Source organism: Chamaea fasciata, unplaced genomic scaffold (assembly GCF_029207755.1).
Source record: "Chamaea fasciata isolate MVZ Bird 193981 ecotype frontalis unplaced genomic scaffold, bChaFas1.0.hap1 SCAF_7, whole genome shotgun sequence".
Lineage (NCBI taxonomy): Eukaryota > Metazoa > Chordata > Aves > Passeriformes > Sylviidae > Chamaea > Chamaea fasciata.
This window is the reverse complement of record NW_027094092.1, coordinates 60,388,161-60,403,512: the sequence shown is the minus strand read 5'-3', so window position 1 is coordinate 60,403,512 and position 15,352 is coordinate 60,388,161. Positions and strand designations below refer to the sequence as shown.

At 45.1% G+C, this 15,352-nt stretch overlaps 1 protein-coding gene across 2 annotated transcripts in view; it reads right to left on the bottom strand.

The window, feature by feature from the left end:
* DDHD1 (DDHD domain containing 1) overlaps window positions 1-15,352 on the bottom strand; it is a 61,588-nt gene that overhangs the window by 3,402 nt on the left and 42,834 nt on the right. Inside the window, exons 7-11 of one of the 2 annotated variants that reach the window (XM_066189120.1) lie at window positions 9,724-9,888; window positions 9,623-9,663; window positions 8,171-8,246; window positions 3,349-3,498; window positions 1,281-1,533 (exon numbers count right to left, since the gene is read on the bottom strand). In XM_066189120.1, coding sequence (XP_066045217.1) covers window positions 1,281-1,533; window positions 3,349-3,498; window positions 8,171-8,246; window positions 9,623-9,663; window positions 9,724-9,888 — 685 coding nt within the window. Of the gene's footprint in view, window positions 1-1,280; window positions 1,534-3,348; window positions 3,499-8,170; window positions 8,247-9,622; window positions 9,889-15,352 lie in introns of both variants that reach the window. The other variant, XM_066189119.1, reaches the window with a different exon arrangement.

Below are 15,352 nucleotides of genomic sequence, written 5' to 3'. Positions count from 1 at the left end.
TAGAAACCCCCCCCAAAAAGCCACTCTGCTCTGAAATACCACATATTTCTACTTGAGGAAAAACTGCTTTTATATTCTTATTTGATTGGGAAGACTCCTGGCACTAGGCTTCTCCCAAATCCCACACAGAGAGCTAAAGAAAAGCCTTGAGTCAACAAAAACTGCAAGTGCACGATCAAGTATAAGCTCCAGTGAAGGGAATTTAAGCTCACTTAAACCAGGGCTTATTTTGACTCAGAAAGCCAGAAAGGAACAGACTTTATATTAAACCAGCCTGAATTTCCTATTGTAGAATCATGAGTTAAAGGTAACTGTAATGGGTTACATGGTGTGATTTTTCTGCTATTTGCCAATACCAGAAAATAGAACCAGAAGACAAGCTTTAATTTTTTTTTTTTCCCACGAAGCAGAGTGGAAACTGTTAAATCACCGGGATGTTACTTCAATAAGGCAGACAAAAACAAGGCAGCAATTGCCTGAACTGCATCATCTCCCCCAAGCTTTGACTCCAATGCACTGGTTTTTATTTCACGGTAAATGTCAGCTGGGATTAAACCAAGCCAGACACCTACAGAACTCACTGAAACCATCCTCTGCCAGCAGGGATTTGGGGGGGTTGGTGGTAGATGATCTCCAGAGGTCGCTTCCAACCTCAGCCACTCTCTGATTCTGTGCAGGGAACAGGAATAGAATCATGGAATGGTTTGGGTTGGAAGGGACCTTAAAGCTCATCCAGTTTTAATTCCCTGCCATGGCAAGGACACTTGTGGGCCTGATATTTCTAAGTCTGAAAGATTTTTAGCCTGCTAGCAGCTGCTGACTTTTTCCCAAGGAAAAATTTCTCCAGAAAGTTTCTTCTCAAAACAATCTTGTCGAACAACTCTCCTTTCTCAAAACAATCTTTTTCCAGGTGGTGTTTTGCTGTTTCTCTGGTTTTACCAACGGGATTAGAGAGGTGTCCTTGCAATTCACCAATCCTGTTAAGTGTGTATTGGAACACCTTATGAAAGGTAGTAAGAATTAGAAAATAAAGCCTTTTTTTCTATGCTCTTTGCCTTCTGAAAGATTTGGAGCCTTTCTTTCATGTCCTACAGCGACACATACTAGTTAGAGCTCATGGCTGGTGAGTTTGTAATATAGATAAGAATTAATAAACACCGAGCCTGAAGACGAAACCGCGACTCCCGTGCATCAATCCCGGCTCCACCACCAAGAAGAAAAGAAGCTAAAAACCCAAGAGGACGTGTCCCATCCCAGCCCAGGGACAGAGGGGACATTACCCAAAATGCTGGCTTTGCCAATGTTGGTGATGGACTCCCCGTAGTGGCGGCGCACCATGACCGGGGACGTGGTGGGGCTGGGCGCGGCCGAGGCGCTCTCCGTGTCCGGGGCTGAGGTAGGTTCTTTGCTGGGGTTCAGGAAACTTGGCTTCATGTGCTCGTAAGGGAGGGGGTTGGCCGTGTTGTACCAGTGGATCTGCACGGGCGAGATGTTGCTGTAGTGCTTCAGGATCAAGGGTTCCAACCTGTAGGCCTGGAAAGGGGAATTCGGGGCGAAGATCAATCCCGGGAGCCCAGATTGGGAAAAATAAAATCACTTTCCCTTCCCATCCAGAGCTCTCTCCAAGCTCAAATCCAGAATATCTCTCCTAAGCAAGGCCTAGAAGGTGACACAGCGCTGGTGTTACGTCGCAGTGCATCCCCACACTTTAATAGGTGTTTTTATATTAGGAAAGAGTTTCAGTTTCACCCCTGAACTTACCAGGAAGATGAACCAGAAACTCCCATGCTCTTCTCATCATAATTGGCCCAGTGCCAGGACAAAGGCACCTGTTGGATGTTTTAGCTGTTCCTCAAGAAATGTAGCTGTTTTCTATTGGGCAGCAGGACAAAAACCCCTCCCTAGGTCATTGAATACTTAAAGAGACTGCACAGTGTCTCTCATTGCATTTTCAGGGTGTCTTAGCAGGTGTAATGAACCTCCCTGCACCTTGCACGGCTTTTATTCTTTTGTGCTGTACAGTTTGTTATTTTTCACTTTAATGAAAACCTTTTTGCTTTTTCAAAACACCTCCGCTCACGCCATCTCGCTAATTTTAAATTAAATTTTCATTTGAATTTTAAAGCCATTTCTGAGAGGCTTCACACTCCGGCGACCCTCAGAGCGCGATGAACCTTCGTGGGGCTGAAAACACTCTGGCCACACGCAGAAATTCATCAGCGTTGTGGTCGGATTCACTTTTAGTTTCACAGCCTGGAAGGTTTATCAGCTGCACAGTTGCTTGTGAGCTCGCTTTTGCACATCTCTGCAACACCTGTATTACAACACTTGTACTACACGTTGTTACCAACACACAGGTTACTCACAGATGGTTTTACTGAGAGAACAAACTCCATGTAAGCTTCATTCTAACACACTCTAGCCAATCAAGAGGAATTGGCTATGTAAACATTTTGTTTGATGGCTCTTTGTTGACCCCTGTGCAAACCACGAGTTATGTTTACTTAAAAAAATATTTTCCTATTGATTATTTATTTCTCTTTGTCCACTTAGATGTAGAAAAGCATCTTGCGTTTCTTTATTTTAAAACGAAGTGAAGTTACTATTTGCAGAGTGGAACCAATTGTCCCTGATAACCCAGGAAAATTCTGGAGTAGCTGGATCTGAACGTGACCATGTTTGGAATGAAGTCTGAATATACTTAAATTCAGCGACTTTAAATAGGAAAGTTTCCCCAAATTGCTGCTGTACGTGAAATTCCACTTCAGACCTGCATCAAAGAAGTTACCAAGGGGATGCAGGTCAAAAGTCCAGTAACTGTTTGGTAACAGCCAACACTGGCTGCTGTGGAATAAGGAAAAGGCAAAGCTACACCAAAAATCCTCTCCCAAATACTATCAACAAACTTTTACTTTTAGGATCCTTTGGGGAAAAAAAACCCCAGTCTTTGCTTTTCTGTATTATCTTGTAAACTGCTTGTGAAGCCTTTTTTAACAGCAATAATGTCTTTGGACAGATGATGTTTTAATGGAAGCCAGGAAGTTAAACTCAAAACCCTTGTCTGAAAAAAGGATTATTTCTTTGGGGAAAAAAAAAAAATCAGAATAATCCCAAATCTTATGCTTGTTACTGTGAAGAGAGAAGCAAAAAATACGTTATTTATGGCAATTATTTGTAGGAAATGTTATTCTCCAGTTCCAAACCCCAAGCCATTGTATAATAACCATTAACAGATAATCCTCTGCTGGAACACACTGGTGTTGACTCACACACTTTGAAGATCCCACATTATCCCAGAGCTCCAAAACAGGCACGGTGAAAGACTAGAGACTGCAATTAAAGACTCACCACTGGATCTGTTGGGTGGAAAATGTTCAATAACCGGTTACAAATGGTTCTGGGCAGGATGTGGTCCTGGCTGCCGCTGGTTCCGGGACGGATCCCACGCAGGGCCAGGAACACTGCCAGTGGGGATCCCATGCAGAAGAAATTCTCAACCTGGGGGAAGATTTCATCCATGTCAAGGAGGATGGAAATGCTGCTTCCTAACTCGGCTGGATTTGGTTTCACTCTCTGCCTCATTTCTTGGTTTTAACGGAGGGACTCAAAGCCTTGGTCAGTCCAAACAGGGAAGTGTTGGACTCCTGGAAGCTGAGAATTTCAGGCTTTCTGTGCTGACAGACACTGACCCCCAAGAAAACACTGCATTGGACCTGAGGCCTTGGAAAAGGCTCCCAAAACTGAGTGACAGCTCTGGGATTGTGGGTGTGGAGTTTGGATAGAAGGGTGTGATATCACAGGGTGCAAAATTTAGAATTTAAGGTTTTAGAATATAGAAATAAATATAAAGCAAGATGGAGGACTTAGGGTGGAGGCTGAGTCCTTCTTTTTCACCCTCTTCTTCATGGGTCTGGGTGGTATTTTGTAATTGGACAGAGAAGTCCCCATTGGGGACCACGGGTGGTTGATTATTGGGTTCAAAGTAAAAATAATTTAGGTGTCATTTCTAAATTGGACAGTTTATTCTCAAAAGGCCTTGTAGAGAGAGAGAGACAGGGCTCCATTTTTTAGTTTCTTTGCTAGAAGTGCTGTAGAACTCACGGTTTGTGAGACTGTACTATAGATAAGAATTAATAAACATCTGAGTCCAAACAAGAAATACTGTCTTGAGCATTTAATCCTGACCCTGGCAAAAAAGAAGATAAAATGCAACGGGGAAGAACACCGTAACCTCAATAAATGAGGGTTAAATTGCCCTTGGCTGCATGTTGGGGTGCTAAAACCAAAAATCAAGTTGGATATTTGAACTCCGAGAAGGTCCACCAGCGCTGGAAAGGATGGAGCAAGAAGAGTCTAAAGAAATGAGTCTGATTTCTCCTGGAGCTTTCCAAACCTGCCAGACCTCCTCATTTTTCTCCCAACCAACTTCTCCATGATTTTCTTGCTACACACAGCTGGGGTTAAATGAACAGGATGGTGCTTGTCACCAGTGCCACCATGTCCCAGGGGCAGGCACAGCCCATTGAGACACTCTGATGTCACCCAAAGCTGCTGTGACCTCGCTCTCAAGTCCTGCCTCCAACACCAACTGAGTAAATCTGAGCTGCCACATCTGAGAAGTCACTGAACCTGCACTTTGGGGTCGTTACAACCAACCCAAGGTCAGAATTCAATGCTGATCCCCCGCCACCAATCCTCAGACGTTGCCTCCTAAAACCATCAGATGGAAAACTCAGTGGTAAAAGAGTCAGAATTACCTTTCAACCCTTATTTTCTCAGTTGGAAAATTAATTTTAGCATCACCAGATGCTCAGCCAGCAAGAGAAATTGCTGAGTTCTTGCTAAAGGCACGTGGAGGATCCCTGGAATGCCATGTGCCTTCCCTGTATGTCAGCACATGGAATGAGGGCATAGGAATAATGGTCCTTTTCATCTCTTGGATTCCAGTGCTGCACAAAAGGTTCCTCCTACTCCGTCTTGGCACTGGTACCACCCCTCTTCCTTCCAAAAGAAGTCTCAACTTGATGAAAAAAGAAAAAACTAGACCTTCAGCATGGTTATTCCATGTCAAGTGCAGCACAGCACTGCTCTGTCATTAAAATTGTCACTTGGTGCAAAGCTCCTTTCCTTTCTTCAACCCAAGTTTTACACAGACCTCGTGTTTTGGCAGCTTGGACAAAAAGCTTTTTCATCTTCAAACACAACAGAAAGAGACACTCCCAGTGCAATCCTTTAAACTGAGTAAGTAACCTCTAACCCTGTCCCTCTGACATTCCTGTGTCAAGCATCTGAAAGGCACAATTATGGTTTTTCTGCTTCAGGGAGGAATCAGACAGCGCCAGCCAGCTTGCCCTTGGCAGAGGGCACTCAAAAGAGATGGGAAAACCCTCAAAAGGTAATTGGTTTCAGTGGTTACATGGTGTGTGGCTTTTGTCCCGCTGTTGTCCCATCATTTCTATTGATGAACAGTGCTGGAGTCCCCATCCCTGTAGGGATTTAATGTGGATGTGGCACTTGGGGACGTGGTTCAGTGGTGGACAGGTCTTTTCCAACCTTAATTCTACAATTCTAAACCCCAAATCCTTAAAACTGCAGCCATTAGACTGTCAGTGCTGTTGCAAGGTGGCTGAAGATCAGGCTGCTGTATTATAAAACCCACTGGGAACAGAAGATCAAAATCTTTTTAGAAAATATTTATTAATTTTGGTGTTTCTCCTGGAATCAGGAGTGAGGCATTTTCCTGTAAATGTTCCAACAACACAGGAGACATGTTTACAAAATGACCTTTGAGAGCAGCACTCCTCTCCTGGTTATGATTCATAAACAGAAGACTTAATGAATTTATTTGTATTTTAAGCAGAAGCTGAGCCAAGGAGTCATCCATTCAACTTAGCACTGCAGTATTTTCATAATTAAGTAAAAAAAAAAAAAAAAAAAAGCTGAATGAGTCAACAGAAGTGAGGCAGCAGAGCCCTTCTCTGCTGGGCACAAAGGAACATGAGGTTCAGGCTGAACCTTCCTCCAGAGGAGTTTCTGCAACCTTGGCCGAGTGAGAAGTGCTGAGGAACCCTCAAGTATTTTGGGCCAGGACATTGCAAAGCCAGATTTAAACGGATTTCCATGTCAGTCCTAAGGAGCAACTGAGGTACATCCTGCTCTCCTCTCCCCTGCCCTGACTGAAAACCATCCTACAATAAAAACTTTCCTATTTGCATACACCAGAGGCATGAAGGGGTTGGTGTCACAACCATTCCCCATGATCCTTCAACTCCAACTCCTCTTCCAAGGCTGGGACGAAGAATTCTAAATCTTGTGATTCTAAACCTTAAATTTACAACGGGGTGTTGGCTCTGCTTTTGACCCCCAGAGCTCCTGGTTGGTCTAGCAGGTTCTTCCATGATCCCATCTGAGGACAAGCAGAGGAAGAGAGACAAAGATCTCTCCCCCCTCAAGTTCCCACTCTGGTGGCTTGTCCAATATTTTATTAGAGTACAACGCACCCCATAAATCTTCATGTTTTGTGGGCTTTTTCCTCCCCATGGAGTCAATAATTTCATTTCCTCTAATATTAAGCACGAACCAAGCAAGCTGCTGTATTTCTTCTTGCATTTGTCTTGCCAAAAGCAACCTTTGCGCTTGCTCAACTCTCCTCCTTCATGTGACACCAGTGACTCTGTCCCATCCTGGGAACCCTAATTCTTTTTTTTCAGTCCATAGAAGAGCTGGCACGAAGAGCCAAGGGATGGGTGGTTGAACAAGGCTGTTCTCCTTCAACAAACCAGTCACCCTCAGTGAGCTGGATGGGTCTGCTGATGAACAATCCTATTTCAGTCACCCTGCTGAAATCTTGCCTTGCCATCATTTCCATGGAAAGCTTTTCCCCCTGGAGCTCTGTCTCAAGCCATGGGAATCACCAGCGTGAAGGTTCACAGAAAAAAACCAAAACCATCTCCCTGTCATTAGGGGCAAGAAAAAGGATGAACTGCAGTGGTAATGTCACCTGAAGATTACAGATCTAGTCCATCTATTTAGGTAGATAAAGTCCTCTTTTATTTAAAGTTTCTTCCCCCTTTTCTTTTCTCCTCTCCATCTAAAAAGCAACTCTTGAATACCCCTTCAGTTTAAATGCAACTGAGTGAAGAATAATCTTTGCCAGAGCTGGGGGAGGACCAGCCTGACTCCAGCTTCCTTGATGGAAGAGATAATAGCCTGACACATGCTTTCAGGCAGTGATGAAAAGGAGAAGGCTGTGACAACATGAAGTATGGTCAGTTTCCTCTTTTTTTACAGCTCAACATTGACCTTGGCTTCCAGGAGCCCTTCTGAACTCATAAGGAAAGAAAAATGGCAAGTTAAGAAACAATAATCCAGTTTACTCTCATCTATCATGTCACATTTTTATGGTTTAATACTTCAGGATGGAGTTGAGCAACTAGGAAGTGTTGCACATCCCACCCAGGAGCTGGAAAATGCCTTTTCCCAAAGATAAGGAATTCTAGCAATTTGTACAGCTGATTAGCAAGCAATCTGCTTCATGAGATTGAAAGTGTGCTAACTGTCAGAGCAGAAGAGTTTGGGAAGGAAAATCCACTCCTGGAGGAAATTCAATCAGATTTGCTCAGAGATGTGACACGTTAGAAGGAGTCCCCAAGGAAGATGGATTATTCAATGGAGTAGAAGTGAAACTGTTTAAAATATGTGATTGATGTAATCTGCCAAAGGGTTTTTATCTTCCCACGGAATTGTGTGTGTGTGTATAATACAGTAACTAGGTTTATGTATTAAACATATTTATAATCTATATATTTACATATATGTTTACATATAATTTCATATAAACATAAATAACAGAATCCCAGAATGGTTTGGGTTGGAAGAGACCTTAAAGCTCAGCTCATTCCAACCCCCTGCCAAGGGCAGGGACATCTCCCACTAAACCAGGTTGCTCAAAATTTATTACAAATATAGAATTGCAATTAAATAATAATGTATGAATACAACAGCATTTTTACATGTTCGTACACACACTTCATCCAACATCTAAATTATTCTGCCAAAATCGTGTCTAGGGGCATGGGAAAAAAATAAATATAAGCAGAATGAATCACACCACAGGTGTATTTTTACAGCAAGCAGAAAAATTCAGTAGAAACCTCTTAAACATACATACCTTAAATTTTAAGACAGGTGGTTTTGATATGGTGGATGCCTTTAACTCATGTAACCTCTCTTCTATCTCTCTCAACCTAGAAAATAGAGATCTTTCTGAGATCCATTAAAAAATGCAGCTTTAACCTCTCTGATCCAAACAGGCATTCCTGTGGGGGTCCAACAGTTTTTGTCTGCTGGGAAGAGAGAGTGATGGTGTCAGTATTTCCTGGAGCAGCTCAACTGATTAAGAATCAATGCCTGTCAAATCCTGTTTCTCCAGTCACAGAAGGAATCAATCAAGACATGACAATTCCCCTGTTCACCACCCCAAGCATCTGCCCACCCTCCTTCCTCAGGAGCACCTGACTCACCTCCTGTTTCCTTGGTGATTTTGCAGCCAAATCACCTGCTTTATTTTATTTTAACCCCCCCCCAAATAACAACAAAGCCACAGGAAACGGTCTGGGCATTATGGAGTTCTGTATGGAGGTGGAATTTCTGGAGAATGGTGTCCCGTCCTTTCAACTACCATGAAAAAAGGTTGTTCACCTGCTTTTCTAGTTGGCCTGAATTTAAAAAGCAGCTACAATGTAAAGCACACATATGGATGGGTAAAACTGTTCTCAGTCCCAGTAAATTCCAGAGGTTACAGGATGTCAGCAGTCTTATTTTCCATCATTTCACACTGAATTGCTCACTGAAGGGAGAGCCACTCTCTCTCTGCAGAAGTGCCAGTGTCAAATGGTACTCGGGATTTCTGTGGAAGCACTTCAGAGGATGCCTAAGGAGTGTGAAAATGGCCTTTTCTCCCTGATTATATGTTTGTGACATGCCTGAAGGGTCATCTTCACACTGCAACACTTCATTAGGGCTTCTAAACTTCCCTTTTCTCAGAAGTCCTGCATTTGGACCAGCCCTGCAGCTGACAGACATCCTGCACCCATCCCTAGTGAGACACATCCTGATTCTCCACCACAGCAGGGCTGCTGCTATAATTAATGCTTCCCAAGTACCCCCCAATACTCAGATTGGTTTCAAGAAGGAACCAAAAACCTGTGATTCACGATTTGTCATGAATCACGACAAAAAAAAAACTTGAATGACTGAAGTTGCTAATTTTAGATTCTCTGATGGGTGTCTCACAGCACCACAAATATCCCCAACCCTTGGAAGTGGTCCAAGGCCAGGTTGGATGAGACTTGGGAGCAACCTGGGATGGTGGAAGGTGTCCCTGCCATGGCAAGGGGTTGGAGCTGGATGATCTTTGAAGGTCCCTTCCAACCCAAACCGTTCCGTGAGTCTGTGTGGAGTCAGAGCTCCCTATGCTGTGTTTAGCATTCACCACCCAGCCCCAGCAGAAGAACACCACCAGCCACCCAAGATAACAGCCCTGGTGGGTTCTGGAGACACCCAGAGGGCGTTCCCCAGGGATGTGGTTATCTCCTTGGATCCCTGGGAGCGGGGGCATTACCGTTGTTTGGTGACGTAAAGCTCCTCCAGCAGACGCTGCTCCTCGTAGCTCATCCAACGCTCTTCCAGCTCCTCCTCCTCCTCCTTCTGCAGCAGCTGCTCGTAGAGCCTGACTGGATTCCAGCCAGTCATGATGTCGTAGGTGATGACACAGCCCAGGGAGTGGGACACGATGGAGACCTTCCCTCCCTTCTCCTCAAACTCCGGGTTCCGGGAGCAGAAGAGGGAGTACAGGCGGTTCAGCTCCTGCTGCAGCCCCTTCACCAGCTGGGTGAGGAGGAGACAGGGTTTAGTGTCAACATCTTGTGGCTCCAGTTGATGTTCAGGAATGTTCCCCACCCCACACTGACCCCATTCCTGATAAATCAGGCTGGGAAGATTCCATCCCATGGCCAGCAGCAGCAACTGCCTGGCTGATGGTCACTGACTCCAGAGGTTCATCCGTCCCCTCCAGAGCCACCAGCAGCCACCACACAGGACACGTGGTGACCCTAAAACAGCTGCACTGCATGGGCCAAGGCATCAAACTGAAATAAACACTTCAAAATAAATGTTTTGAAGTGTTTGAGCTGTGCTTGAAGCACTTAGCAGCACCCTCTGAGGTGAGCAGCACCTGGTTTTCACTGGCTCAACAGTGACTGTTGTCTGTATTGTATTCCTCTTCTTGCTGGGCTCTCTTCCTTTTCCTGCAGCACTGCACTGAGCATTCTGCTGGTATCAACAGCTCCTTTTTTAATTGAAGGAGGATGGAAGGAGCCTGAGCCACACCTGACCTGGAATCAACTCACATCTCTGCCATAAACCTTGGCATCACCCTACTGAACACCTCATACCCCCTTCTTCCTTTTTCACTGTGAGCAACAAGGGGACTGGGAAGAGAGAAATCCACTGAAATCGACGTGCTCAGACACTGCAGTGAGAGCCTGGATGGGCTGTGGGAAAACATCCTCAAATTGCTTCTGGGTCTCAGCAAAGCAGGCTTGAACTCATCAAGCCTTTCATTCTCCTCCCCATTGCCTGGCTGAAAGGAGAGGCAGCTTCCTGTCCTCCTTCCCTTCCTACACCTGCACCTGCTGGAAATTATCCCCGAGGAATCAGAATGAAACGATGCTGCTAAAAAATTAAAAGCCTCATCTCAGGTAAGAGGATGATATGGAAGGGAAAAAAGGCAAAGAAGAGACAAGCAGAGCCAGAATTTGAACATTTGATATAAATGCTTTAAAAAACCCAGTTTTCTGGTTATAGGTTTCCAGGAGGGATTTTTGGGGAAAAGCAGGAGCGCAACGTTGTCCTTAAACATCACAGACTAATCCTATAGTGCTACGGCAATAAATGTTGGTCCTACGTTCATGGAGTCTCTATGAGAAGCTTATCTGCTCCAAACCCTACACTGCAGGATAAAAAGATACAGCTTCCCAGAAAGTATTTTAGAGAGAAACACTGGAAACCATGAGATTTGGGAACTGGCCAGTACAAAAAAGAAAAAAAAAAAAAAGGAAAAAGAAAGAAAGAAAAAAAAAAGCAGCTTTGCCTGTGAAACTCAGCATGGAAACTGAGCAATGCTTCCAGGCTGTGGCAGGGAGGAGGACAAACAAGAGAGTGCAAATCATTCCCTTGTTAGCAAGGGGAAATTAAAGCTATGGAACATATAATTTCAACATGATTTTTCAAGAGCCTGAGTCATTACTGAATATAAATATGAATGGCAGCAGAAGTGCCAGTGTTTGATACACATTTTACTGAGTGAGAATCCACACAACAAACCCTCTGCCTGGAGCAATGCGAAATGATTATCAGAGCCTTGCAGCAGCTTGGAGAAAGGAGTATCAGAACACCCATTTTCAAGTATTTTTGACTGTGGTGCTGCCTCTTCTTCCATTTGGGGCTACACAGGCTGTGGGCACAAACTTTCCCACATGAACAAACAGGCAGAGGTTTCAGCAAGAGCTGGAGCTGAAAATGTCAATCAGGACGAGCTGTGGCTGGCTGGTATTTCTTCCATTTAAAAAGGTTTTGATTAAAACCCAGAACACAAAATAGCAAGAATCAGCTGAAATCAAATTGTCTGGGGATTCCTGCCAGGAACTGGTAAATAATCTTCTGGCATCATGGCTTTCCCATTATAAAGATCTGAGCTTGCAATCTGAGGGCATAAAACAGAATATTCTTGGAAAATTCTGGCTGGACACTGAGTCCAACTCTGTTTTTAATCCTCCTCCTTCTTAAAAACTTGCTGTTACTGGGAAATCAGGCACAAACATGGACATAACTAAGAACTGGTTCATGGATTTCCAGATAGGTGCACATCTGCAATTTTGCAGATCAGAGTCCAAGCACCGAATTCAACCAAATCTTCTGATGGAGATCATTCCTAAACTCCAAATCCCTGAGGTAATTGTGGAGTGGAAGCTCTGCTGTGGGAAAAGCTCCAGATTTCCAGGCACTGTGAATGGTCTGGTTTGCTGCTCTGCCAAAACCAGGAGCCCTCCACCTGCAGTGAGCACTTCATGCATGCTGGCGTCCTGCCAACAGTCCTGTGCCAGTCCTAAGATTAGAAACTGAACCTTTGTGGTGCAGAGTAAGGGGAAAAAAAAATAAAAAAAGGGAGAAAACCAAAAGGAACCGAAAAGAAAATGAATATTCATTTAAAGCCCCATCTTAAAACTTGTTTGGTTAAGCAGTATATGAAGTTAAGGTAGTATTTATTGAGGGATGGAACTACGTGATGTTTAGGTGCCCTCCAATTCAAGCCATTCTATGATTTAATCCTGATTTGCTTCCTTAGTCTTAAAAAGCATAAAATATTCCAACTTGTGAAAGAAAAGTTTGACCAGGGTTTTAGTCCAGTAAATGCAACATGCACTGCTTCCAAATCTTTTGTAGTTACAGCTTGATATGTTCTAAAAATCCATGTAAAAATATCTTCCAAAAACACTAAGTGGCTTTATATTGCCTAAAATCAGTGATTTTTTTTTTGTTGGATTTAAACATGAAAAATAAGACTGCCTATCAAATTTTCCCTCCCAAATGGCATCACTATAATAATTTTTTTAAGAGCTGATCCTTCTATGCACAGCTCGTCTTTCTACTGCCTCTAAAGGGCTTAATTAAATGTTATTAAATAAAAATAAAACCCCAAACAACAAAATAACTCCCTCCTCAGCCTCCCAAATCCAAGAGGCTGCTCCATGTCTGCATTTCATGGTTGGGTTACAGGGAATGGGAGCCTTCTCCTGCTCTCCCTGCACCTCCATCCAAGGAATTCCTGCTGAAATCAACCATTTTTCCCACTGGTTTCCCTGCCAGCCCCAAACCTCTGGTCCATGGGATCTATTATGTACTTGGGAAGCACCCGCTGGTTCTGCCTGAAAACAGGAGAGCAGGAATCACCCCAAAAAATCTCCAGGAACGGTGGGAATAGTGGAATGCAGCATGACCAGACTCCTCTCTCTCTCTCTTTCCAACTCCCCTCTTCCATCCTCCCTCCCAGTTCCCAGCACTTTTTGGGGACAGTGGCAGTTGTTTCTCCAACCCAGGTCTCCACAGGGCTTTTCCTTACAAAAAGCCTTGAGATTCCTTGAGTTTCTCCCCAACCTATTTCCCAACCTCCTAAGGCTTCTCCCACAGACTAAACAGCCTCAAACACCTCCCAAAAGAATAAATGAGGCAGCAGTCGATGGAGTTGTTGTTTTTCCCTGTCACCTGCTCCAGCTGCTCTGCTCCATCGCCCCCAGCTCTTCCAGAGGGAGCAGGGGAATGCAGCCCCTTTACCTGCCTGTTCCTGAGCAGATCAAACACTGTAACACAGGGAACAATTCCTATTTCTTCCAGAAAAGCTGTATCAAATCCCATCCTCCCAGCTGGCCCTCCTACCTCAGAGCTCATTTAGCAACAGCCTGAGGACACTGAAGGATTTCAAAGAAAGGGCCTGGAGTGACAGGACAAGGGGGAATGGCTTCTCACTGATAGAGGGAAAAGAGATGGGGTATTGGGAAGGAATTCCTGGCTGGGAGTGTGGGGAGGGGCTGGGATGGAATTCCCAGAGAAGCTGTGGCTGCCCCAAATCCCTGGAAGTGTCCAAGGCCAGGCTGGACAGGGCTTGGAGCCACCTGGGACAGTGGAAATGTCCCTTCCCATGGCAGGGGGTTGGAATGAAATGGGCTTTAAGATCCCCTCCAACCCAAACCATTCTGAGATTATCTCCCTTTATCAGCTGAAGTTTTGCCAGTAAATCCTCCTTGCAGGAAACTCGAGCCTGCAGGATCAAGTTGCTCAGAAGGCAGCAGCTCATATTCAGACTAACTGAGGTTAAAAGCTCTCTGCCCTTCAGAAACCAGCTTAAAGGCAGAGCAAGGCATGGTCCTTCTGCACATTCGTGGAGAGCTGGCTTGAGGGCCGTGCAATTCCAGGGGGAAGCCAAAAATCAGAGTGCTGACTAAAGAGCAGGAGGCTGGACTTGATGAGGCCAAAAATGCCCTTCGCTTTCCCAGTTATGTGCCTGCCTGGCACATGGCTTCCAAGAACTCAAAAAATAACAGCCTACCCCGTCCATTCAGGAATCCTGGTGGCACAGGCCTGGGTTTTGTAAAGATAAAACGGGGAATCTGAGTCAGGTGACACATCCCTGTCACCTCAGGCTGAAGAACGCTGATAAAAAGGGCAGCAGAATCATCTTTTATCTCCTCCTGGGTACTGGGCAAGCCTGAGCTGCTGGATCATGATGGGAGCACGAAATTGTGGAAGGAGTGAGACATCCAGAGCTGCTGCCCTTTTCTGCAGAGCATTACCAGCATCCTGTGCTGAGCTGGAAAAATCCAAACCTCCAAATTCCAGCACCCCAAACAGCTGCTCAACCTCAAAATTCCAGCACCAGCATCCCAAACAGCTGTTCATCCTCCTCTGAGGAAAAGAAGCCTTGAAGACACCAGCAGAAATAAGCACGGATAGCATGTTCCTGGCAAAGCAGAAGGAAATTGGGATGCGTGTGTGGACAAACACCCCCTGGACCCACACCAAGGAGATCCAGAATTCCATCCCCTGGTCCATTTTACGGGCAGATTGCTGGAGTTGAAGGGGATTTTCAGTGCACACCAGAATTAAAAATGCAGAAAATGACATTTTCCTCTCAATAGCCAGGAAATGAGTTTTTTTCAAGAGAACAGGGAGCAGAGAATCCCATTCTGGCACCTGAGCACAGCAGGAACACAGTTAGTGAGTGCTGCTCCTTTCTCTGTGCTGTCTCCACAGGATCCTCTCCCCTGGCCAATCTTCCCACATGAACAGTGTGAAGCCCATGGAAAATAAATTAACAGATAGGTACCTAAGGAAAGGGAGTGCAGGACACCTGACCTCTGCCCCCTCTCCAGCCTGAAGAGCAGGACTGTTCCTGCAGGCTTGGAGGGAAAGGAAGGTGAAGGAGATCTGAGGAACGGCGAGCTCTGCAAGCAGCTCTTCCCAAATGTCAAGAGAACTTCAGGAGAGAGTGCAGCAAACTCGTCTGAAATTCAGCCAGCAGGCAACAGGGAGTGTGAGCCAGCTGGAGGGGGAAGAGGGGCCTGGCAAGCCAAGCAGGGGGGGAGCTGCAGCTCAAGGGTGGATTGTGAAGGATTGGGAAAGTGAAGATGAAGGAGTTGGTGCTCCACGTGGCCCAGGAGAACGTGCCAGCAGAGCTGGGGAGGCTGCTGACCCCCGAGGAGACAACAGTTGTCACATTCCCTGATGGAATCACTGA